Source organism: Taudactylus pleione, unplaced genomic scaffold (genome assembly GCF_031769625.1).
Source record: "Taudactylus pleione unplaced genomic scaffold, aTauple2 ptg000019l, whole genome shotgun sequence".
NCBI lineage: Eukaryota > Metazoa > Chordata > Amphibia > Anura > Myobatrachidae > Taudactylus > Taudactylus pleione.
Window position 1 is genome coordinate 25,330,541 of NW_028284421.1, and position 26,928 is coordinate 25,357,468.

A 26,928-nucleotide genomic window follows, 5' to 3' on the forward strand; every position below is an offset into this window, starting at 1 on the left:
GCTTGTTTTGGACAGACTATAGAATTCGACCACTCATCTGAGCTTTTCATTCTTGGGAATGGGAATTTCACGGAGAAGAGGTATTGACAGCTACCTGTTTGAAGAAAGGCCCTCCCTCACATGTTATGAGTGCAGCATGACTCTATCATATTTACTGAATCTGGGGGAATGAGAAATCGTAGTTAATAATCAGCGTTCTTACTACTGTTTAACTTGGTGTAGTAGAGCTGCAGTTTGGGGATCATAAGTACAAATAGTGGCAATCTTTAGTGTTCCTTCTAGGGCGGCCAGGGGGGAGGGCGGCTCTCAGTCAGGGACACTTTGATGTGTCTGAAAAAGGGGTGTGGTCACTAAAAGAGGCATGTCCTTTAGACTTGCCCCCTTTTAATCACTGTAGGGGGCATGCCCAGCACTCAAGGAGATGCTGGGCTGCCCCCAAGCTCTCCCGCAGTGCGAATAGATGCCATGCGACATCTACTCACTCGCCAGGGAGTCATGCAGCCGGGAAGAGCTGACAGTCGGAGTGAGCTGAGAGAGCTCTGCAGGCTGTCAGCGCACCGATCCCAGCAGGAAAAGGGGCAGGGCACAGCACCCCGCATAATAAGCCTAGCAAGAACGCTGCTAGGCGTTAATACAGGCGGAATAAAAGGAATGCTCAACCTTAAAAATAAGATAGAAAATAATTATAATGTATAAGAATATCCATAATAAATGCATGTTATGAATTCAGCAAAAATCATACTCCTTACTAGTGTCAAAGGTGCTGAATGTGACTCTCCATAGATATTTTAACTCTTTAGTACACTGTGAAGCAAGAAGTCCATCCCAGTTAATATTGTACATATAACCTAAAAAGAAAACGTGATGGTTTTTTAAAATCAATATTTTATGAATTTACCATTTTAAAACGTGTAACTAATACAACACGTGATAAAACATTGTGATGCTTAACAGGCATAACACTGCAATCTGTCTAAAATTCATTAACAATTCCAACAGTCTGTGAATAGAACCAAAGGCCATATTGCTCCTAGAGGCAAATTGAAATACACTTCCACATTGAACCACCATGGCTATAGCAATATAAATGTTCTAAATATAGTAACCTAAAACATAACATCTATAACAATTAAACATAACAGTAATTATAACAATTACAATTAATTACAATTAACTTAACCAGAATAAATATTAACCATGGTGACAATGTATATTTATTTATTTTATTTATTAACAGTTTCTTATATAGCGCAACATATTCCGTTGCACTTTACAATTGTAAACTTTAATAGAACTAAACTGGGTAAAAACAGACAGATATATAGGTAGGAAGGCCCTGCTCGCAAGCTTGCAATCTATAGTATATAGTTATTATGGGTATCAAAACCTCTAACACATCAACTATAAATTTATTAATCTCAAATATATTAACCACAATCTTAATGGTTATAAATATAGTGATCGTAAATATGAAAGTGTACTTTGTTGATTATAAGTGCATTAATTATAGTTAATACACTTATATAATAACTATAAGTGTATTAACTATAGGTGTAATATCGATAATTTTACTTACTAATTATATAGTGACTATGAATAACTTATAATATATATGGTTTATTAATGGTAATTAATATCTCTAAATATATTAACTACATATATACTAACTATAATTACAGCCAAAATATATAATTCATGAAAACATTTATACTTGCAGACATTTTAAAAAAATGCTTTTCCCATGTAAAATGTAATGGCTAACTAATTTTACAATATACATTTTATGCCTATACATAGCATCACTTATATATAGTGAGAGAATTAATATGAAACTCTATGTACTGACAAAGCATGGGTTCAAATGAAGTTAACCATGTATAAAGAATTTCTTCCAAGGTAAGGTTCATTTAGACGTCCGGAAGTAAACTACGAGGGTGGTTCAATAATTAAGGTAACAAGACTTCTCACATGTGTAATGTTCTTTATTTCATTCTAATTTCCTGCCAGGCCAGAGCAGGTAGACCACTGCTTCCCCTCACGGCCATTAGACTGTGCCTCATATCAGTCATACTGCCCCAACATCCGCTTTAAAATGGCGGTGTTGGCGGAAACATGGTCATTGAGGTGTATAGTGTGATCATATTTCTACATGTAAAGGGCACACCGGCAGCTGAATTATCGCCAACTTGCCAAGGTGTACGGTGATAACGGCATGTCACGGAAACAGATTTGGGTTTGGTGCACTGTCTTTCATAACAGCAGGACAGACATTCAAGATAAGCAGCAAAATAGTGCTCACCCTGGCTACCGAAGCATCTCCCATAAGTTCACAAAGCCAATAGGATGGGATTGTCTCTCGTGCACTTGACCCGGCACCAAGAGGAGGGAGTGCAGTTCGTGAAGCACATTGTTACAGGTGATGAAATGTGGGCATGACACTGAAGATGAAACAAGCATCCATGACATAGAAACGAGCATCGTCCCCACCTTCAAAGTAATTCAAAACAAATTTATCAGCAAAGGTCATGGCGACCGTGTTTTGGGACCACAAGAGTGTGCTTCTGGTTGATTCCCTCACCAAGGGAGAATACTGTGAATGCTTACTGTTATTGGGACACATTGAGTCTGTCGCGGAGGGCAAATCGTCAAAAACTACCTTGGTTGGTGCGAATAAACATCGTATCGCTGCAAGATAGCGCCAAGCCACTCAGCCAAATGCCCGCGTGCGTTGTTATGGCGCTACTATTGACCATTGGGAGGTACTGCACCATCCTCCTTACAGCCCTCACCTTGGCACAGCGTGAGTTCCATCTCTTTGGACCATTGTAGAAGCATCTGGGTGGAAGGCGATTAGCAACCGATTGTGAAGTTTAACAAGCCGTCATGTCCTGGCTTCAGGCACTTGACACTGATCTCCTGTATTGCGGGATAGATACCTTGGTGTACCGTTGGAACAAATGCTTAGAAAAGTATGGGGACTGTGTGGAAAAATAATCTGTACCAAGGCCATACTATTGATTATATGTATATGTACGAGTTAAATAAATTTACGCAATGAGAGGTCTTGTTACCCTATCTATTGAACCACCCTAATAAGTTTATGGATCTCCTCTACTAATTAACCTATTGTGCATAATCTTGTATTGGCTATTTAGACTTTCCTGTAAGAGAAAGGTCAGATCAGACTGCAACTCAATACGGGCAGCCTGTGAGGAATGGCTGCACTTATATGGAATGTACTTGCCTGATTGAAGGGGTCTCCCCTGAAAGGGAGTTAAGGGAATTTTTTAAAAAGACATATAATATTTGGAGAAATTTATAATTCTGTATGGCCCCGGTCCAACTTAGAAGTTTGATCCATCTTATACTTATACCCTTTTTACACCAGAGCTAAAACCCGGATTATTGCAGGGTTAACTCTGGTAGCTCCTTGGTGTAAAAGGGGACATGGTTGGATTCCTGGCTCGAGTGACCCGGCAATCCAACCCGGGAATGACCCGTGAAACCCTGCAGTGTAAACGTCGCGATCCTGGTCACGATGACCTGGAGCGCGCCGCATGCCGGTCATCTCCAAGCGTCCACTTCCATGCCGGAAGAGCTTGGTCACTGCAGACCCGGCTTCGGTGTGAATGGCACCGACTCGGGAATATCCTGGGTCGGCACTAGCTAAATCCCGGATCTGATCCAGTTTGGAACCCTGCTCCAACCTCCGGGTCAGACCCGGAATTTAGATATAAAAGCGGTATTAGTAACCTTGTGTAACGTGATTACTCTGGTTTTTATTATCTTTTTATTTTGCTTTTGTATTTTGTAAGTTTTGTTTTTTGTAATATTGTTTTCATATAAAATTTTAATGTAATAAATTGATGTCCTTATTGCTCCCAAGGGATCCATAACCTATTTAGAAGAATTACAGTTGAGGGAAATAATGTTGCTAGTTTGTAATAAGGTATAGACTTGAAGTGGCAGTTTCGAGGGCTAGTGGTGTTTTATAATCGGGGAAATCGACCAGTTATTAATATATTGAGATTTTAACTTGTATCAGAACAGGAGTGGTCTGGTAACCCTAATGGTGCATACACAAGGTCAGATTTGTCAGGTCATCGATTACGTTTAACGATGAACGATTTAATCAACGATTTGAACGATTTTATGAAAGATTGAACGATTTCTGACAGTATTAAAATGAATGAAATCGTCCAAATCTTACTGCATACACAGTCGATGTCAGATACCGTTATCTGACATGCAGGAACTCGCATCGTTGGTTGATGCATGTCCAACATGTCAAAGATATGAACGATTTTTACAATAGTTAACGTTCAGATCTTTAACAAATTCTGACCGTGTGTATGCAGCATTACATGCACATTCTAGTTATAAGCACAGTGAATTGACAAATTATACATAGCAAATCAGACTTTGATTAGATGGCTGTGACTTATCACAAGACGGCCATGGGATTCCTGCAAAATTTATGTATGTCTTTGCACGATCTCTGAGTAACTATCCTGTTTCCCATCAATGATCTATATCTTGACGTAAAGTTCTCACTCCCTTTTCTTTGATGTTTGTTTTATATTTGTTTTCCAGACCAGCTCCTGCAGAACCTATAAAAGTAGAGTCAAAAGTTACTAGTCCTCTGCCTCCTGTCATTCCATCTGCAAAGAACATCCCTTTTCCAGAACCTCGTATCCCATACCCTCGTTATTCCTCCCTGACTGCACTGGAGCAGGATACCTATGTAAAACTTATAATTAAATTCCTCAACAATAAGAACACCCACCGAAACATGTTGCAAATGAAGGAATACAATCACTACCAGGTACTGCTACCTCAGTCAGCCTGCACAAACCACTTAATACAAAATAAAGTGCACTTTAACTTTGCGAGACTGAAAATTACACTACAATGCACTTGGTACTGTCAGCATACTGAGTAACACACAATGATTTTTTGAACGATTATCGTTCAATCGTAAAAATCGTTCACTTTCTGGGTTAAAAAGAACGATTATCGTTCATGCGCGTTCATGTTTGTAGTTCAGTCAGACTGACCAACTGAACGATTTTCATTAAGGGAATATGCAAAAATCGTTTGTAGTTCAAAAAAATCGCTCATTACATTTAGTAAATGAACGATTTTAGTAAACGATTTTCATTCATTTTTCCCTTGAAAAAATTAACGAAAATCATTTAATAAAATCGTTCATTTACAAAATCGTTGTGTGTTTATGCAGCTTTATAGAACCAGTATAATGCAAACATGCATCAGATTTTTATTTACTGAAATATTAGTATTTTGAGATCATGTGATTCATTGTTTTTTTTCCCCTCATCTTCATGTTTTACTCTTACAATTGTCAAATGTAACAAGTACTCTCCTGTGTTGGACAACACTGTGCGATATTTAATAAATTCAGTGCCTTGCAAAAGTATTCACCCCACTTGGCTTTTTACCTTTTTTGTTACATTACAACCTATATATATATATTTTTTTAATCTGAATTTTATGTGATGGATCTGCACAAAAGTCTAATTTGGTGAAGTGAAATGAGAAAAATATATATAAAAAAAAAAGAATCTTTTTAATTAAAATTCTGAAAATTGGCATGTGCATATGTAATCACCCCCTTAGCTATGAAGGCCCTCAAAAGTTCTGGTGCAACCAATTACCTTCAGAAGTCACATAATTAGTGAAATGAAGTCCACCTGTGTGAAATCTAAGTGTCACATGATCTGTTAGTATAAACACACCTTTTATGAAAGGCCCCAGAGCCTGCAACACCACTAAGCAAGAGGCATCACACCATGAAGACCAAGGAGCTCTCCAAACAAGTCAGGGTCAAAGTTGTTGAGACGTACAATTCTGGGTTGGATTATAAATAAATATCCAAATCTTTGATTATCGCCCACAGCACCATCAAATCCATAATCATCGAATGGAAAGAACATGGTACCACAACAAACCTGCCAAGAGAGGGCCGCCCACCAAATCTCACAGACTGGGCAAGGAGGGCATTAATCAGAGAGGCAGCTCAGAGACCAAAGGTAACCCACAGCAGAGACTGGTGTATCTGTGCATTTGACGACAATAAGCCGTACACTCCATAGAGCTGGGCCTTATGGAAGAGTGGCCAGAATAAAATCCATGGATTGGATGGTGCTAAATACAGGGATATTCTTGAGCAAAACCTGTTTGTCTGCCTGTGATTTGAGACTGGGACAGAGGTTCACCTTCCAGTAGGACAATGACATAATGCTAAAGCAACACTTGAATGGTTTAAGGGGAAACATTTAAATGTGTTTGGAATGGCCTAGTCAAAGCCCAATCTCAATCCAATGGAGAATGTGTGGTCAGACTTGAAGATTGCTGTTCACAAGCGGAATCCATCCAACATGAAGGAGCTGGAGCAGTTTGGCCTTGGGGAATGGGCAAAAATCCCAGGGGCAAGATGTGGAAAGCTCATAGAGATTTATCCAAAGCGACTTGCAGCTGTAATTGCTGCAAAAGGTGGCTCAACAAAGTACTGACTTTAGGGGGGTGAATAGTTATGCACGCTGAAGTTTTCTGTTACGTTGTCCTAAATGTTGTTTGATTCACAATATCAAAAAAAAACACAACTTCACAGTTGTAGGCATGTTCTGTGAATGAAATGATGCATACCTTCAAACATTCCATTTTAATTCCAGGTTGTGAGGCAACAAAAACATGAAAAATGCAAAGAGGGGGGGTTGAATCCTTTTGCAAGGTACTGTATATTACAGGCTAAACTATATGTAGGTAGGACTGAGGCAAAATGTTTTGTCCTATTCAAAATATATAATAAATGTTATGTTGCTTTTGTGAGCTAGTTGCTTATGTGTCTAAAAAACAAAACAACAACCATTTGTTTAATAATACCGGCATATTATATAGCATGTGTACATTAATTGTGCAACTTAACCCCTTATTTTTGTTTTTTTCTTTTAAGAAAAGCATTCTACCTTATGGCATAGTAATCTGTAAGGTAGAATTGTAATGTCCGTTTTTTCTGATGGCAATATATTGTACAAGTTTGCTCTCTGTTTTTGGGGTGTGGGTTTACCTAAAATTCATTTGAGATTGTTAACAAAAATAATTCTCAACTGTGAGCTAAAAGAAAAAGCACACGGCCTGAGCTCCTAGCCCACCCAACATTGTTTTTAATAGATTCTTTTGAAACTGGCCTCCCTATTGCATGTATATTATTTTTGTTATTGTTCTTACTTTTAAGTTTTTGAAATCAACGTTGAGCATTGAACATGCAGAGTTCCAAAAATTTCTCCAGAATGCAGCTCGTAGCTGTGCTGAGGATTACAATGTCTTGTGTGCTGAAGCTGCACTCTATATCCAGGTTAGTAACCAATCTCTTAATTCTCATAAATATACTGAGTATAAGATGTGACGGTAGAACAGAATAAAATGGAAATGTCGCCCAGTTAATGATCATTACTGCCACGATTGTGATATCATGAGTGACTAACTCCCTAAGATTTAAACTTACCAGTGCAGTTTTCGTGTTTGCTTAGTATGGATCATATAGACTGAAGTGCCAAAAGTCATGTGATAGATGCCTAGTAACGTGTATGACCCCCTCTAGCCTGGTGAAGTGAGCAACTCGACGTGGCATCGATTTGACAAGTAGACAGAAGACCTCTGGAGAGAGATTGACCCATGCCGTCTGGATAGCTTCCCACAGCTTCCTGATACTTGTAGGTGCAAGAACTTGGGTGCCAATGGACCTTTCCACCACTTCCAATAAATGCTCGATTGGATTCATGTCGGGCAAACGTGGTGGCCACACACCATTCGTCTAAACTTTCCAGGATGCTTTTTGACCCAATTCTGGACATCTTTGCACCGATGACACTGTGCATTATCCTGCTGGAATATTCCATTTTGGGGGGTACATGAAGTCCATGACGGCAATGCAATGCAACGTAGCGGTTACCGGTCAATGACGTGTACAGGCGGACCAGCGGGTGTAACCAATGCCACGTGAACACACCTCACTCCATTATGGTACCATCACGGTGCCTTTGTTGACAACTGGGGTCCATGACCTCATGGGGGCTGCACCATACCCAAACTCTACCATCAGTCCGAAACAACTGGAACCATGTCGTATCAGGCGATGGCATATGTAGCCAGTCCTCCAGGGACCAATTAGCGATGTCACAAGCCCAGGTGAGGCACTGTGTCCAGTGGCGTAATGTTAACAGGCACTCTGGTGGGTCTTCTGCTTCCATATCCAATGGAAGCTAAAGAACACTGCACTACCCAGCTGGATATGCGTCCGGTATCTCCTGCATTAATTGTGGATGTGATTTCAGCCAGTGTCGCTTGTCTGTTACCACGGACAATTCTGCCCAGACGCATCTTGTAATGATCATTTAGCTCCTATGGTCGGTCACTGCGATGTCCATGGGGAGTGGTAATGTATTCCATGAGGTATTCCTGGTACACATCTGACACCATAGATAAAGGAATATTGAATATCCGCACAACTTCGGAAATGGAATGTCCCATCTGTCTGGTATCCACTAAAATGCCCCGTTCAAACTCCGATGTTCAATTACAACTGATGAAGGTCTGGGGATTTCCAAGACGTCACAGTACGGTGACGCCATCTACCATTACCTTTACATGCTACTATACCACGCTGTCCCATGACTTTTGGCACATCAGTCCACATCATTTTAGTTTTATTTTGAATTTTACTTTATGGGCTATGTTTTCTTTTATTTGTTTGATTTCTTTCTTTTTTTTTTTTTTTGAGGGGAATTTGCCAATCCCTATTGATAGCTGCTGTGTGTCCAATTAATAATTCTGTGCTGTGCACCCATGTGTGCTCAAGCATCATTTATCTAACTAACTGACCTATCATAGTACCAAACATGAAATGTATGTAAAAGACTTTTCTTCATGTGTTAGAAATAGATAAATGCATCATAATTAATATATAGGGACTTATATTAGTACTTTGATCAACACTTATGTTGTCAGTTTGCTGGCATGATTATCCCTGTTAAATTAATGCATCAAGACCACCTGCCACAAGTCCTAAATTGTATTGTATTGCTACATTGTGCCTTATGCAATACAGATTTAGCAAAACAAAGAAATGTTGACTTGCTAGTTTGTTTTCCCCAGAAATAGGATAGAATCTAGCATGCTATCTTAATGCAGTGCTTTCTACTAGTCTCCTTCCTTTGGACTGCATAGAAATAGAGCTGTACAGTATGGAGGAAACTGCCCCTATAGTGGACCAAGGGGGAGATTTACTAAGCCTTGCAGAGAAAGTACCAACCAATCATCTCCTAACTGCCATTTTTCAAACAAAGTCTGTAAAGTGACAGGAGCTGATTGGTTGGTACTTTCACTCTAAACTTCATCACTTTTCAAGGGTTTGTACATCCCCTCCCCCCAGTGCACTCTGATGACTTAACTCAGAAGGTAGCGGGTTTCTTCTCTTGCCAGCTGCCTCTACACAGATCTCCTGCTCCATGGTCGGAAGGAATCCAGTATATCATATAGACAGCTTGATTGATCTAAAGCTTTTGTATTTGATTAATCGGTGCTCAAGGCATTATGTTGTAAATCCATAAAATGATATCGGAAGGCTGCAACTAACGTTTTCAGAGAAGATAGCGAATAAACTAACTTTTATGAGACGGAAGATGGCAGTTTTAGAGAAGAGCAGCGCCGTAACTAGCGCTCTGGCCGGCCGCGCCCCTTTGTGCAGGACGTTGCACATAGGGGGCAGAGCCCCGCCAGCACCCGGATCTCCTGCAGCTGTACACGTAGCGTCTTCAAGCAATTAACTTTCTGATCTTTTGTTCTTCTCTTCTTCTGCTAGCAGCTTTCCTCTCCATTTAGCTCTTGGGGTCCTCCAAGACTCTATACTTGGTCCATTTATTTTCTCTTATTACCTCCTTGGTCAGCCAGCACATCCTGGGCCTGATTGAGAGCTGCAAGCAATGCCGATGTTCACATAGTTCAGCAATTTTTTTGCAACTGCACATGTGTGGACATTTCTAAAGACTGTTTCGGGCACGGAATCAGTATGATTTACCGCCGGCTGTAAGACCGGCGGTTCTAATCCCGACAGCAGCACCCTGATCGTTCTTAGGGTAAGTATAACTAACCTAATTCCCCCCCCTCCCCCTAACCCTCCTTTAGGGGTGCCTAACCCTAACACCCCCTTTCCTGCAGCCTAACCCTAAGTCTCCCAGGGGGGTGCCTAACCCTAACCCCCCCGGGGTGCCTAACCCTATCCCCCCCTTCCCCTAGCCTAACCCTAACCTCCCGGGGGGGGTGCCTAACCCCAAGTCCCCCCTGGGAACCCCTAACCTAGCCCCAGGGGGGTGCGAACTGAAATGGGCGAAAAGTTACCTGTTTGGTTTTTCAATGGGAACACCTCCATCTGGGCAGCCACGCCCCCAGCACGCCCACCAAAGGGGGCAAGCTGTCACTCAACATTGACAGCACGCCCTCTTTCTACTTCAGGGTCCATAGGGTATCCACAGGATACCTTGGGGTATAGGTGATGACGTCAGGCATCGGGCACCAAAGAGTTAAATTTTCAGCCTCCCAGGATGCACTAGGGTCCCCCTCCTGTACCCCGCCCCCGAGCCAAGGTATCTCAGTTTCGTTTGGTGCCCGGCCGGAGTCGGATGCACCTGCTAGAGGGGGGCTTAGAAGAGCCCCTGAAGTTTTCTTCATTGCAGCTGTGGCTGCACATCTGGAAGTACAGCATGGACAGTCAATACTGACGTCCATGCTGTCTTCCCTACACCCCGCCGGTACCGATCTGGGGATGCTGGTAAGCATCTGGGGTCACAGCTAGCGGTGACCCCAGATGTTTTGGGCCATGGCCGGATCTAAGGGGGACAACTGGTAAGCAGCAGGGGTCCCGCGGTGGGACCCTGCTGAACATGGTCCAAAGTCCCCAGGCAGGGGGCTCCCTGGGGACTGGCTGCAGCGTGGAGCCAGATATTAACCTGCGCTTCCACTACCCCCCTGGGACCGCGGCAGAGCGGTAGCACTGCGGCGTCCCAGGGGTTAAATGCATGCCAGGGGAGCGCGCCTTCCCTGTCTCACACCCGCCGCCTCCCCCGCTGCACACAGCCCTCTCTGCACATGCCGACTGGCCCTGTGGCAGCGCTCCTCCCCCAGGCCAGCCTCCTCTATGCTCCTCGGTGGCCATCTTCAGAGCTCGGAAACAGTCTTCTGCGAGAATATACCATCGTGTGTGGCATACGTTCTTCCAGTGGTGTCGACCGAGAGGTTATGCACCTCGGGCGTTTCGTCTGTCTAGAGTGCTAGCCTTCCTACAAGCGGGACTGGACCATGGGCTTCGCCTTGCTTCTTTGAAGGTGCAGGTTTCTGCCCTGTCTATCTGGTTCCATCGTAGGATTGCTACAATCCCTGATGTGCGCACCTTTATGCAAGGTGTTCTGCGAATTCAGCCGCCTTTTATTCCACCTGTGTTTCTACGAAGTGCATAGGGTTCCACAGGACTCCCGCCCTGTCGCACCTGTGCTGCAGATGGGCTTTACTCTGGTCACCGGTTTTTCCGTCTCCTTCTGGTGAGAATGTGATTTTTGTGTGTGTCTAGATCTTTTTTTTTTCTCTTCCTTCTCCTCCTCCTCCGGCCTATGGCTTGTTACGTAACTGAGATGCCTTGGCTCGGGGGCGGGGTATAGGAGGGGGACCCTAGTGCATCCTGGGAGGCTGAAAACTTAACTCTTTGGTGCCCGATGCCTGACGTCATCACCTATACCCCAAGGTATCGTGTGGAACCCTATGGACTTCGTAGAAATAGAGATAACAAAGGTAAGTTCTTACCATATCTCATATTTTGTAGCGAGACCCGGAGCGACGGCTTGCCCGTTGCTATCTGGGTCTCGCACATGCGCACATACCGCTATAGGCAACTTCTTCACTTCTCCACATTTTAAGAGGATTTGATACCTTTCACTCTAGGCATCACCAGTGAGACTGGAAATGTAAATCCATAACTACATAAACTCTGTTGGGACTTTGCCCTAATGACAAATTGTGGAAATGGTAGATACCTTTGCAGAATGTGAAATACATTATTATCAGTCATTTCTTTCTGTAGACTTTCTATAGTTTTTAAAACAAATATTTTGCTGCTTGTTCTTCAAGATACTCGACACAAATTTTTGACATTTTAAATTATTTGTTTAAAAAGTTAATTTTATTTACCAGCACACATTTTACAGACACCTTATTTTCGTTCTTTACATTCTGAATAATTCCTCTCTTGTCTGTGGTAACACTGCCTATTTTTGAGTGAATAATTTATTTGATCCAATCATAATATATAAAGATTTATTTCAATACAGTAATTAGCAGTAAATTCCTATTGTGGTAGAGACTTTCCCTCTCTTTGTGCAGAATACGGCCAGTGTGATGAAATGCTTTTTTCCCTCTCTGCATCTTTTAGGAAATGCTAAAGGCTTGCCAGGCACGTGTGAGACGTTACCCTAAACTTTACAATGTCCATGAGATCACAAGCATTTCGGGAGGAAAGTTTACCCCTGACTTGTCCTTAAAGCTGGAGAAGTGTCTTCTGAAACTGGTAACAGAGAACTGTTCTTGTACCTCCTTTCCTCTGCTACTAGTTTGTACCATTGCCTCCACAAAGGAATGAATGACTTTGTTTGAATAAAATAATTTAGTTCAAAATAGATGAAAACGGCTATTCCTCTTACGTCCTATCTATGGGACACTGCAGATGTTGGGTTTAGAGGGGATGCTGAGGAATAGGCACTAAAAAGTTAAACTATTGGAGCTGAACCAACCTCCTACCTCCTCCAGCAATCCACATTTTTATTTAGAGGCACAAAGGTTTAAAGGAGCTAAGGTTTTCATTTTCTAGTTTGAATGCTGTTTCAACTGCCTGATCTCCTTATGGGATTCAGGCTTTTGGGGAGCAGGATTAGTTGCAGCATTGGTATCATGTATGGCCTGTAAAACGGGGTTAACCCCACAGGATTTCATGCAAGATGGATTAGGTGGTTACTATTTTAGAGAGTCACCACATCAGTCAAACCTACCAGCTTCTAGGCAGGAACTCCCTTTGGCTCTCCTTTTCCCAGTTCATGCACCTGGATACCTCTGCTTTGGTTGCCAGGTTATACAGAGCTCAATATCCTACTAAGCTTTTTCTACTTTTTATAGTTGATTTAAGAGCCTATTGCAAATATATTTCTTAAATCAGAGATTCTCAAACTCGGTCCTCAGGACCCCACACAGATCACGCTTTCCAGGTCACCCAGCAGGTGCACAGGTGTATTCATTACTCACTGACACATTTTAAAAGGTCCCCATGTGTAGCTAATTATTTCACTTGCGATTCTGTAAGGAGACCTGGAAAACATGCACTGTTTGGGGTCCTAAGGACCGAGTTTGAGAACCTGTGGCTTAAATCCACTAAGTTTTGCTGTGTTATACTGCCTTTATTTTTCTGGAAAAAACGGTCAGCTATAACTGCATTGCACAGTGTATGGGCAATGCGATGCAATTGGTAATTGTGGCCCTGCTCATTTTATTTTTCGAAATTGATATTTTGGGGAGTCTGCATTAATTTGTATACATTTCTGTTTCCCAGGGAGCAGTTAACTTTCTGAAGCTCACATTTCCAACTCAAGATATTCCTCTTCCAACCTCGTACCCTGAGATATGCCACATGATGCCTCAAGAAAAAAAGGCTGCTCATGTTCACACAGTAAGTTTAAGATTCCGGTGCTGTTCTATATGGGAGATATTACAAATAATCCAGGATATCTATAATGCAGATCTGTGAAGTGAGACCAGATTCACACCCTTCTATACACATTAAAGCTGTTCCAAAACATTTGACAAAGTTCAGTGGCTCCCACACAGGAAATCAAAATAAGGGAAGTATATCTGTGACAGGACTGGTCTATTTTGCCACCCTGAGGCCCAGAGCAGGAGCTTTAGAGGTAGTGATGTTTATTGCATAGACAGAACTGTAAAACAGATATTGCACAAACCAGCACTTCAATTTTTTTATTTCTCTGTAATCCCATCTGGGGGACACTGGATAACCATGGGGTGTAGATGGCGCTGTTCCAGGAGCAGGTTTGTGGGCTGCATCCTCCTACTCTACATCCCATAGGGCTAATCGCCTCAGTTTAATTTATGTACCCAAGAAGTGGGCACCATTTTCTGGGCTGTGAGTATTTTCGTTTCCAGCAGCAGATTTAGCGGCATATGTATCAAAGCTTGATGTGAGCTAAAATTGTGAAATATATATAACCAACCAATCTGCTCCAAACTATCATTTCTTAAACACAGCCTGCAAAATGTAAGTTCGAAGCTGAGTGGTTGGTGATATATATCTCACAATTTTATCTCACATCGAGCTTTGATACATATGCCTTTTAAACGTTCAGCCATGCTCGTGCAACTCCAGGGGTGGGGGCAGGATAGGAGCATTCTGCCTGGTCTCCCAGGCTTCTGGAGAACTTCTCTCACAGACTCTGTGTGTGACCGCAGGACAATACTAGGTATCATGCGTGGATCTCTGGTGCCAGTACCTCGACTCCTGGAATAGCATATAGCTTTTGTCTGAGGAAGCAGCTGAATACTAAATAGAAACTGAGAAACGTGTTATTTCACCCCTAAATGCTCTGGAGAGGCTCTTCAATTGTATGCTGCGGACATCACTGGATTTCATCCCTGTATGGGAATCTAAATAGCAGCTTCTGTTGGATATTCCTCCAATAAAGCTGCACTCTTGGAATTACCACTAGCTGGATATAAGAAGATTTTGCAATTATACAATCACCCTGCCTGTGGTCAACATTCATCGAGCTGGACTCTTAGTGCCATGATATGGCATGTGGAGATTAACCTGCATAATAACATACTAAATAAGTTCTGCTAAAGACTGAATTTTGCTATACTGACTGCATGCATACTGATATATATTAGGCATCATATGTATTAGGATTATTTGTGTTCCTTCTAAAATTATTTGCTTAGTAATCTTGCATGTTTTTTCCCACCAGAATGTGACCTCAGATCCCAACATTTCTAAACTGGCCTCAAAGTACTGTCCACAGGTTGTGCTTACTACCCAAGCCTTATTTACCCTCCTTAACAATCATGGACCTGCCTACAATGAGCAATGGGAAATTCCAGTACAGGTGAAGACGATTGTCACAGGTAAGACTTGGAGCATTTAGCATTTTTCATATAAATAAACATAATTGATGCATTTATTTTATTGTATTAAGAGGTGTCTAGTTAGTGCACTTATCCTTCCACAAAATTCATTGCATTACATCTGATGATCTGCAGTGCAGAAATGAATGTATTCTACAATAGGTGTGTGTACGTTTCTGCTCTACGAGACTTGGAATCATGTTGTACTAAAAAAAAACTGCCAAACTCCTTTATATTCTGTGTACACTGAATACAGCTAACTGTATTTATCTGTAGCACATCCAGAATGGGGAACAGGAAGGAACATGAAACAGGAAAGGAAAATCCATACAGTCCCAGTTAACACACTAGCTCACATTGCCTAGTACCATTTGCCCCTCTTTGCACTAATTCTTTATATGTATATTTCACACATTTTAGATAGTGTTATAATCTTTGTCTGTTGTTACTACTACTATTTTGTATTAAGAGAGCATAATCTTCTACCATCGACAGAATATTAACGACAATATAGTATGGTGAGGATCACATTACATAAAGGATGAGTATCTCCTCCAAAAAAAGTTCCCACGTCTCAGAAGATAATCCAGCATTGCTTATTCACCAAATGATATGTTTTGAATGACATACAGTAAATACAGACATATTTGATTTGAAATATCATCTACCTGCTACTCAGTGGTGGCATGAGTCCATTTCCAAACTTCATTCGGATGGGTCAGTCAAAGTACTAGAGTGACATTTGTATTAAACTGGCTGGTTCTAATAGTGTATACAATTTCAGAATGATACAAAGTGTATAAAGGCAGACCTCTCTGTAAAACATAAACATACATATGAGCAATTCACTGTTAATTTAAATAATAACAATATGAATCTGAAACTCACTTTAGACATTAGCCAAAATAAAATAAATATCCTCGATTTAACCATCAAGATAGAGGAAGATGGCTCAATTTCGACTGATATGTATAGGAAAACCACAGCAACAGACAGTATCCTCCATGGAAAGAGTGCACACTTACCGGCCACTATTAGAGCAATCCCCAAAGGTGAATTGTTACGAGCAAAACTTAATTGCTGTCAGTCACCCACGTATCAACTAAGAGAAGATGATACCGTATATGTGCAAGACTAAAACCACGAGACTACAGCAGGAGAATCATTAACCTAGCAGTTAGAGAGACTAAAAAGTATCCAAGAGAGTCCTTACTGACACCCAAAAGCAGGAATGTAGGGGAAGAACCAGTAAGATATATAGGCACATTCAATAATCGAAGGAGATCAATGAAATCCTTCAGAAACATTGGCCCATTCTTCATGCGGACAATGATCTGGCTAATTATCTACCAAGGAAAGTACAGATAAGTTGGAAAAGATCACCTAGTCCACAGCCATTTCACAACCCATAAGGGGTTGAAATACAATAAGAAAGGATCATCTAAGTGTAAACATTGCAAAGCTTGCCAATATATGATAAACCAAGAATGTTTTTATGACAAGTTCAATAAGAAATGGGTAATCATGGACTATATTGATTGTATGACCACAGGAGTCATCTATTATCTACAATGTCCCTGTGGAAAGAGGTACATTGGCAAGACAATTAGGTCATTAAAAAACAGAATTTTGGAACATGTGGGATCAAACTGAAATGCTAAACAAGATGCAGCAAAATGTGGCACTCTTACCTCGGTAGCCAGACATTTTCTTAAATATCATGATGGTAACCCTAAGGGGTTACAAGCATTTGGCATGAAAAAGATAAATTTGGGCATTAGGGGAGGTAATCTGGATCAACAACTCCTTAAATGGGAGACCAAAATGATTTTTCTGAAGGACACAGTGGTCCCCAAGGGTCTCAATGAGGGCAATAATTTTCTACCCTTTTTGTAAAATTCTCCCCAACAAATTCTGTTTTTCCTGCATGTGTCATCTAGGGTCTGGTATTTATAATATATTCTATGTGCTCTCACTCTTCCACTTTACATCAAGTTGGGGTGCATTCCATAATCTTCCAAATTTACAATTATATTGAGGGGGGATCTGTTAGAAATATACCACCATAGTCCCTTATAATAGAGATGATTGAATGGTAACTATATAGATTATGAATATCTAATCGATCCCTCTATATTAACCTATTCCTTATAGACTGATATGGTTGATAACACTATATATGTATATATTTATCTACAATTGATGCAAATTTATACATTGATGTATTTATGCTAAAACAGATGACTATACAGTATATTGTAATTTATTAATGTCTACATTATATTCGGTCAACCAGAAATATAGACATTAATCATGACCAACACAATACAGTAGTACATTGTATATAGATATTTATTTGTCTCATCAAGATGGTAGTGTGGATTTTTCGCTCCAAATTGAATATGCCCCATAGCCTGCACAGCAATTTCAACTGCAACAATGTTGTGGGACAGGCATTTCAACATTGTATAGGCTGTCTGATAGATATCCTCCCACTGAGGCATCAAGAATGTCTTTGAGGTCTGACACCCACTGAGACTTTTGGGCTATAGCAGAGGGTTAGATATATCTGTACAAAAAGTTGTAGTGCACATGGATCCTCCCTTAGTAAACCTGGCCCAGAGATGAGAAGGTGTTGCACGAAGGGCATAGGGCACTTTACTCATAGTCATTACCTAGTGCCAGACCTGCAAGTGTCAAGATGGACTAATTGAGGAATTAGTCAGCTTATAGTAATAGGCAGCAAATGCATTTTGGTTAACAAGTATTTTGACTTTGAAGTTCAAGAGTCTATAACTCTATATTTCTAACTTGATGACCATAAAGCTTGCGAACAAGCAGTCAAACTAGGTCTGTTGCCGGAGACATAAAACTTCTGTCGCTGCTTGTTTATGGTAGACTACATTCTAGTAATGGACTTTTTGTAAATGGACGTCATTAACTCCTCCTGGCTGGGTCTTAGTCCTGATGTCGGCTCCCCCTATATGGCAAGATGGCGGCAACCAAACCTTCGTAAGATTCAGTGCACTCAAGTGGATATTCCTGTGTTATGGCATTTTCTAAGGAGGGGTGTGTCTAGATTTTCCCTCCCTGGTGTCGCTCCATGCTCTCCTGCCTTCCCCCAGGTGTCGCTCCACTGCCCCCCCCCCCCGTTTTCGATCATCAGTGTCGCTCCATGCTCCCCCCCTCAGTGTCGCTCCATGCTCCCCCCCTCAGTGTCGCTCCATGCTCCCCCCCTCAGTGTCGCTCCATGCTCCCCCCCTCAGTGTTGCTCCATGCTCCCCCCCTCAGTGTTACTCCATGCTCCTTCCCCCAACCCTCAGTGTCGCTCCACGCTCCTTCCTCCCCCCTCAGTGTCGCTCCATGCCCCCCCCCAGTGTTGCTCCATGCTCTCCCCCCCTCCCCGCCCTCAGTGTCGCTCCATGACCCACCACACCCCTCAGAGTCTGTCCATGCTCCCCCTGGTCTCGTTCCATGCTCCCCCCCCACCCACCCCGGTGGCGTTCCATGCCCTTCCCTGGTGTCGTTTGCTCCATGCTCCCCCCCCCCCCCCCCCTGTGGTGTTACATTCACCCCCATGTCACTTCAGTACCCCCACTTGTATTACTGTATGTGATAGTCTGAATCTGTGCAACGGACATTGGCGTGGAACAAAGTTGCGTCTATTGCATTGTAGCTCTTTCTTATACAGATTTAGATATCAAATATCAAATATCAAATTAATCATTGCAGTATATTTGTATTTTTTTTTTCAAGCATGCTATTTTAATTATACTGACCCTAGCAAAGGGTTTACTGTTAACTAACCAAACCTTTAAGGCCCCCATACATCAGAGATGGATTGCAGCAATCGTGCAATTTGCAATCGATTGTGTATAAAAATCTTTCCATTTTTCAATCGATTGTGGCAATACTACAATCTGCAATCGATTGAAAAAGGGAAAGATTTTTATACACAATCGATTACAAATTGCACAATTGCTGCAATCCATCTCTGATGTATGGGGGCCTATAGATTCAGTGCAGTCCAATGGGTATTCTTGTTATATGGAGTTTTCTAAGCAGGGGTGTATCTAGTTGCCCCCCCGTGTCACTCCATGCTATCCCCAGTGTCACTGCATGCAGTCCCCCTTGTGTTATTCCATCCTCCCCATGTCACTCCAGGCTCCCCCACTTTTATAACTGTATGTGACAGTCTGAATCTGTACATCGGAACTTGGCGTAAAAAAAAAGCTGCGGTCATTGTATTGTAGCACTTTGTTATACAGATTTAGATCTCGCCAAGTGGTTTTGATGTACCGCATTGCAACTAAGTTGCACATTCGAATGAAGCAAAAATGACACTAGGCGCAAGTAAAGTTGCATGGCACCTGGCGCACAGAGAAGGGCTGTTTAGCGTGACTGCGGCAATAGTGGTATGAGGACACATCTGTATCTGTATGCTGTGATTGTCCCAAGCACCCTCAGCAAGGAACTTATCTTTTTAAAGACACTTGAGCAATACGTATCTTGCCTTAAGACGCCGGTGTCTGCTTGTATCCTGTGGCTACTAGTGTAGTGTCAAACACTAGGCTGTTCTCTGGCTATTCTGGATTAAGTCCAGAATCTCCAAGCTCAAACCCTCTGCCAGCTACCCAGCGCAGACAGGTCCATAGTGACACAGACACTGCTGTGGCGAACATTTCTTTTATAACCCTTTTTTGAATTTTCTTCCTTTGTCACTATACCCTGTATATTTTTTATATATTTTGCTAAATGTTATTTACTGGTTGATTAACCAATTGGTAATGAACATAAATTAACAAAAGTTGTATTTTAATATAGATGGCATTTTCTGTAACTCAGACAACCTATATAAACTGCCATTATTAGGTGTATAACTGATCCCCCCCCCCCCAGTGTGCAATATACACTCATTCTCTTCTGGTATGCCTGTGTACAATTCATGAGTCCAGCTGCACCCCCAGCCTTAAAATCACAAACAAATAAGAAAGAAACAGTAATAACTTATACAACTAATAAAAGTAACTGAGAGGAGGAACTGTTCAGCTTGTGTCAAATAATGTCTGGAACAGAGTATTTAAGCTTAACAGCACAGAGTAATCTCTGTACAGGATAAACAATAACTTCTCATAACTAATAGGCTAACTGCACTGCTTTGAGTTACACAACCAAATAGTTTGCCATTGATCATTGTTGTGGAATGATTTTCTCTTAGCAACTTCTATATTTGCCAGTATATGTGTATGGTAAGCAGAGGCCATGATCCAATGCACTTTCTGAGAGGATGGGTGGAAAGGTCAGGTTAGAGAAGTAGTGGAGTCAGAGATGAAAGAGCAGAGGAGATACACCCGAGTCCTCTAAGGGCCAGATTCAATTAGCGACAAGAAGCTGCGTTTGGCGATAAATGTTTGCAGTTGCATATCGTGCAATCTTAATGTCAAAGTTTTCGCATGTGCAAAAACTCTATAGACAAAAAACGGCTTACTGTTTTGACTATCTCAGACCAGGTGAAAACTTGTGCAAAATCCCTATTTTTGGCTAAAAATATGGGAACTTGGTTCAGAACCCTTTTGCACCCCCCCAACTCCCCCACCCCAAATTAAACAACTAAGTAGTAAAAAAAAATATTTAAGTTCCCCCTGATAATGACATGTCATTTTTGGGATCAAAATATTAAAATTATTTGAAAATGAGTTTTAAGTACTGGGGGAGGACAGGTGTTTTAAACATTGCAGGTGGCTGCTACCGGTGAAATAAAAATAAAAAAAAAATGAAAAGTGCATTTAATACACAAATATACTTGCACCCATTTTAATGTACCCCCAATATACCTGCATCAATTATTTTCTCCAAAAAATATTGCTTTTTACATTTATACAGATATGCATATAACAGCCATTTGACACAATTTAAAAACCTGAAATACTTTTATTAGGTCCACTAATACACTTCTGTATTGATTTCCTATGTCAGTTAGGTTTTTTATGGGGTGCCGGCTGGTTTCCCCAAAATGTGCTGTACTTTTTGCTGGTTTCACAATGCGCAGTTTTCGCAAATTCTGTAATAGGATAGTGCGAAAAACGGGAGCACGCATACACAAAAGACGCAAAAATATAGCACCAAGACACGCAAATTGTGCAAAACCTCTCCGATGTTAACTTTTCGCTTTTTCACAACTAATTGAATCCAGCCCAGTGTTTTCCAAAGTATCAATGTGGCAGCTATGGTTGGCTGATGTATGGGTGTCAAGATAGTTAGGTAGGGGAGCATCAAGATTAGGTTCAGAAGGAAGGGTTATGTGTTACTGACCTTCTTGCTGGTGTCTGTTCCTGAATGTTTCTGGCTGCTACCTTGGATTAAAGCTGCTTTGCAGGAGGTAGCGTTGTTTCGAAACTCTTGGTTCCACACACTGCAGGGTGAATGAGAGTGGGAGGGTCAATTTATCAGGCTTGTGACTTAAATATTGCGGCCTCTTACTTTATTAGTACTGCATTTGCAAATGTAGAGACCTGTTGGTGAGTACACTATTTCAGGGACTTTGCTTCCATATATTCAGGTCACCATATGATCCTTTATTGACATTGCAACGAATGATTATGTCCAGTTAGCCATATGAGCTATTTGCTGCCATACTTAATAGAAGATGCTGCAATTTACCGTTACTGTCTCAATATTATGTTGCAAGATATTTGTTGATTTTTAGTAATAAATTACTGTTAAAAAGGCTCTATGATCCTTGAGTTCTTTCTTATGGAGTGCAGCCATTAGTTTCTTTCTGAGGAATGATTTAGCATAGCATACAGTTCTATACTTGTGTGAAACTGGAGGTGGTTCTCTATGGGTGACAGAAGACGACAACCTTGGCATAGAGTCTATAATATACATGATCATTGCTACAATTCTTCTGAACCCTCATCTGTTCTTCCTAAAGATTTACAGTCAGGTGCATAAATATTGGGACATTGACAGAATTTTCATTTTTGGCCTCTATTCACCACCACAATGGCTTTGAAATTAAACAAACAAGATGTGCTTTAACTGCAGACCTTCAGATTTAATTTGAGGGTAATTACATCCAAATCAGGAGAAAGGTGTAGGAATTACAACGGTTTCTATATGTGCCTCCCACTTTTTAAGGGGCCAAAAGTAATGGGACAAACTAAACAAACTTAAATCTAACTTTCACTTTTTAATACTTTGTTGCAAATCCTTTGCAGGCAATTACAGCCTGAAGTCTGGAACGCATAGACATCACCTGACGCTGGGTTTCATCCCTGGTGATGCTCTGCCAGGCCTCTACTGCAAATGTCTTCAGTTCCTGCTTGTTCTTGGGGCATTTTCCCTTCAGTTTTGTCTTCATCAAGTGAAATGCATGCTCAATCGGATTCAGGTCAGGGGATTGACTTGGCCATTGCATAACATTCCACTTTTTAACCTAAAAAACTCTTTGGTTGCTTTTGCAGTATGCTTCAGGTCATTGTCCATCTGCAATGTGAAGCGCCGTCCAATGAGTTCTGAAGCATTTGACTGAATATGAGCATATAATATTGCCCGAAACACTTCAGAATTCATTCTGCTGCTTTTGTCAGCAGTCACATCATCAATAAATACAAGGGAACCAGTTCCATTGGCAGCCATACATGCCCACGCCATGACACTACCACCACCATGCTTCACTGATGAGGTGGTATGTTTTGGATCATGAGCAATTCCTTTCCTTCTCCATTCTCTTCTCTTCCCACTCTGGTACAAGTTGATCTTTGTCTCATCTGTCCATAGGATGTTGTTCCAGAACTGTAATGGCTTTTTAGATGTTGTTTGGCAAACTCTAATCTGGTCTTCCTGTTTCTGAGGCTCACCAATGGTTTACATCTTGTGGTGATCCCTCTATATTCACTCTTGTGAAGTCTTCTCTTGATTGTTGACTTTGACACATATATATACACCTACCTCCTGGAGAGTGTTCTTGATTTGGCCAACTGTTGTGAAGGGGTTTTTCTTCACCAGGGAAATAATTCTTCTGTCATCCACCACAGTTTTTTTCAGTGGTCTTCCTGGTCTTTTGGTGTTGCTGAGCTCTCCGGTACATTCTTTCTTTTTAAGAATGTTCCAAACAGTTGATTTGGCCATGCCTAATGTTTTTGCTATCTCTCTGATGGGTTTGTTTTGATTTTTCAGCCTAATGATGGCTTGCTTCACTGATATTAACAGCTCTTTGGATCTCATACTGAGAGTCGACAGCAACTGATTCCAAATGCAAATGTCACACCTAGAATCAACTCCAGACCTTTTACCTGCTTAATTGATAATGAAATAACGAGGGAATAGCCTACACCTGTCCATGAAATAGCTTTTGAGTTGCTAGTCCCATTACTTTTGGCCCCTTAAAAAGTGGGAGGCACATATAGAAACCGTTGTAATTCCTACACCGTTCACCTGATTTGGATGTAATTACCCTCAAATTAAATCTGAAAGTCTGCAGTTAAAGCACATCTTGTTTGTTTCATTTCAAAGCCATTGTGGTGAATAGAGGCCAAAATATGAAAATTCTGTCAATCTCCCAATATTTATGCAGCTGACTGTATATTCCTTTGGTCAGTAGTTCCAGTCCTATTGTGTGATCTAGCACATATGTCAATACAATTGTTATAATATTATAATAAATATAGCCAGACTCTTAAATTACATATATACGTTCTACGGGGGAATTCAGTTAGCCACGATAAGTCGCTTTTTCGGTATATCGTGCGAATAAATGCTTATCGCGCAATCCTATTAGCCGTGGTTTTCACGGGTGCTTATTTCCCGTACAATTTATTGTGAATTAGTTTTCACCACCTGGGCAGGTGAAAAGGGTGAATTTTTAAGGTATAAATATCAGGACTTGGTTCAGAACCACTGTAACACTCTCCTTAATGACTAATTAGGCAAAAAAAAATAATTTCAGCTTAATTTGGCCAATAAGTACATGTAATTTTTGGAGTGAAAATGTGCAAAATGCAGGAGTTAATTGATGTGGGACAGGTATATGGGGGTGCTATATGAATGGGACAGGTGTTTTTAACATTGCAGGTGGGTTGTAGAGGCATATATTGAAGGTGTCTTTTAAATTACACAAATATATACTTATAGCAGTGGTACCCAAACTGGGTGTCGGGGCACCCTGGCGTGCCTCGGGACATTTGTAGGGTACCTCAGGTTGGTGGTCCAGCAGCACCAAATCAAATTATTTATGGTCAATGTAAGAGGCAAAAACATTAAATATGTGGTCAAACTGAAGCGCATCCTGGTCCACCACCACATAACTGAAGCTTAGGTTGACAGGGAAGCACAATTTAGTTATTAATAATAATTTTCTGAATTTCTCAATAACAAACTTTTGGCTTAGGGGTGCCGTGAAAAAATTCTGATACTATAGGGTATCAAGAAAGTTTGGGAACCACTGACTTATATGCATTTTTATGCACCCCCAATGTTAGTAGAACATTTATTTTGTCAAAAAAACACTTGCTTTCTGTCATTATTTGACTGTTTTAGAGAAATGTATATAACAGCACTTGACACAATTCTAAGAACCCCAGAAATTTTACTTAGGGCCACTAATACACTTCTATACTATGATCTTATATCACTGTCTTTTTATTGGGTGCAGGCTGAGTTCCCCATTTCACCTACAGCAGCAAGAATTATCGAGCAAATGCTGCAATGCAATGTTTTTTGTTTGAAAAGAGGAGCACGCATATACGCGTTAAGCGGAAGTATCGCACGATTGGTGTGGTAACATAACGCTTGACAAGTTATTGCTTTATCGCAGCTAATTGAATTTCTCCCTATGTATGTTTAAAAACTAAATGGATTGACAGTACTTTGTAATTTACCGTTTAACTATAGTTCTTATCTCATTTTTTTCATATGTTTGTTTTTCGTGTTAGCCATCTGTGACCTATACACTCTAGCAATGTAATACATTTGTTCTAATACTGCGATTGGGATCATAGGGCTATAATTATGTTGTAAATGCATTCTGTAGACTGAAACATATTGAAATCTAACCCTACTGTAAAATAGATAGTTACTAGTCATGTTTTCTTGTACACACGCTAAACCTTGTCCCATAACAAACACCCACTGAGGGACATTTATGAAGTTGTGTTAAACCTGCACAAAAAAAAACATTTAGACACTTAAGGAGATTGAATTAGCTGCAAGGTTCTGACACAACTGCTCATGCTACTATAATGTAGGTTATAAAGGCTGGATAACCTTGCTTGCATTAGTTTGCACCTCCTTTTTTTTTAATGTACTTCTGCTATTTTGCTTGTGTCTAATTACATCACTGCACTCTCGCCTCCAGACAACAGATCTTCAAAAGTTGTTTATTTGGATTCGCCTCTTCCCAAGAAACTGCTAAACACACGAGAGAAAAGCCAAATGTTTCATGAGGTTATCTTGGACCAGTTCATGGTGAAGAATTCTTATATTGTTGTAAAAACTTTGTCTCTGGACAGAGAGGAGGAAATACAACTTGTGAGTATATTTTCTTCTGCATTTAGTTTCAGATCTGCTATTAAACAGTAGTTATAACCCATATCTAAATGTGATGAGTGGGTGGAGTCAGTCAAATATGGGTGTTCCCTTATGTCACATGACGTTTCAGTGAGCGCGCTGAGCAAAAATATTGTGGGACCCCTCATTTTAATAAAATTGGGGTCCTACTCCACTGTTTCTGGGTCCCATCACATATTATGGGGGTGAGGACAGGCAGCAGTTGGGACAGTGCTGGAGGCAGGTAGCAATTGGGGTAGAGGGGCTTAAGGGCAAGCAGTAGTTTGGGTAGAGCGGGGGATAAAGGTAGAGAGAAGTTGGGTTAGAGCTGGGGGTAGAGGGAAGTAGTAAGAGCTGAGGGTAGGGAGGGGGGTAAGTGCAGACAGCAGTTGCGGCAGTGCTGGGGGGCAAGGAGGGGGCTAGGGGAAGGCAGTGCTGGGGGTAGGGAGGGAGCAAGGGTAGATAGTTGACACAGTACTGAGGGGGCAGGAGGGGGTTATGGGCTTTTACTGGCCTTGCACCGAAGGGTACCACCACATACTGGCAGCACTGCTCAAATGTGTTCCAGCAAACACTAGCACTGCACAGCAGTGTCCCATGGGTCAGTGATAACATGATGTTTGGGGGGCACGGGGCAGTGATGACATAATGGGGTGAGGGGTGCAGGGCTCTGACGACATGGGGACAACGACAGGGCTGTGACTGCAATTACTGAAAAAACTATGTGAATAATAACATACACACTTGACATGACAGTGTGGTCACACAGAAAGAAGGCTGCCACAAAGACAGTGTGCGCCCTATGTCACTCAGCTCTCCGCTGGTGCTGGAGATGCTGCTTGTGGGAGGGGTCCCAGCAACTTGTCTTTCCAAGTTGCCGGGGTTGGAGAAATAATCCTAGGGCCAGAGCTGGTTTCCAGCAACTGTGAGCACTTTCAGAGCAGTGCAGCTGCGGGGCGCTGTGTCACTCTCGGAGCCGAGGGGGTTTTCCCTACCTATAATCTCCCCCGGACCGGAGCCGCTCTGTCATCTCGCTGTAGCAGATAGATCATCTAACCGCAGACTGTTTTAAAAAGGGAGTCCCTCTTTTGCTGTAGCGCATAAATACGCACTATAGCGCATATTTTGCAATCA

The 26,928-nt window shown here is 41.5% G+C and overlaps 1 protein-coding gene across 3 annotated transcripts in view; it reads left to right on the forward strand.

Annotated features, from left to right (window-relative positions):
• ICE2 (interactor of little elongation complex ELL subunit 2) overlaps positions 1–26,928 on the forward strand; it is a 126,323-nt gene that overhangs the window by 21,023 nt on the left and 78,372 nt on the right. For all 3 annotated transcript variants that reach the window (XM_088446183.1, XM_088446182.1, XM_088446184.1), the window contains exons 3-8: positions 4,594–4,825; positions 7,256–7,375; positions 12,497–12,631; positions 13,664–13,780; positions 15,090–15,246; positions 25,604–25,776. In XM_088446183.1, coding sequence (XP_088302309.1) covers positions 4,594–4,825; positions 7,256–7,375; positions 12,497–12,631; positions 13,664–13,780; positions 15,090–15,246; positions 25,604–25,776 — 934 coding nt within the window. The remainder of the gene's footprint in view (positions 1–4,593; positions 4,826–7,255; positions 7,376–12,496; positions 12,632–13,663; positions 13,781–15,089; positions 15,247–25,603; positions 25,777–26,928) is intronic.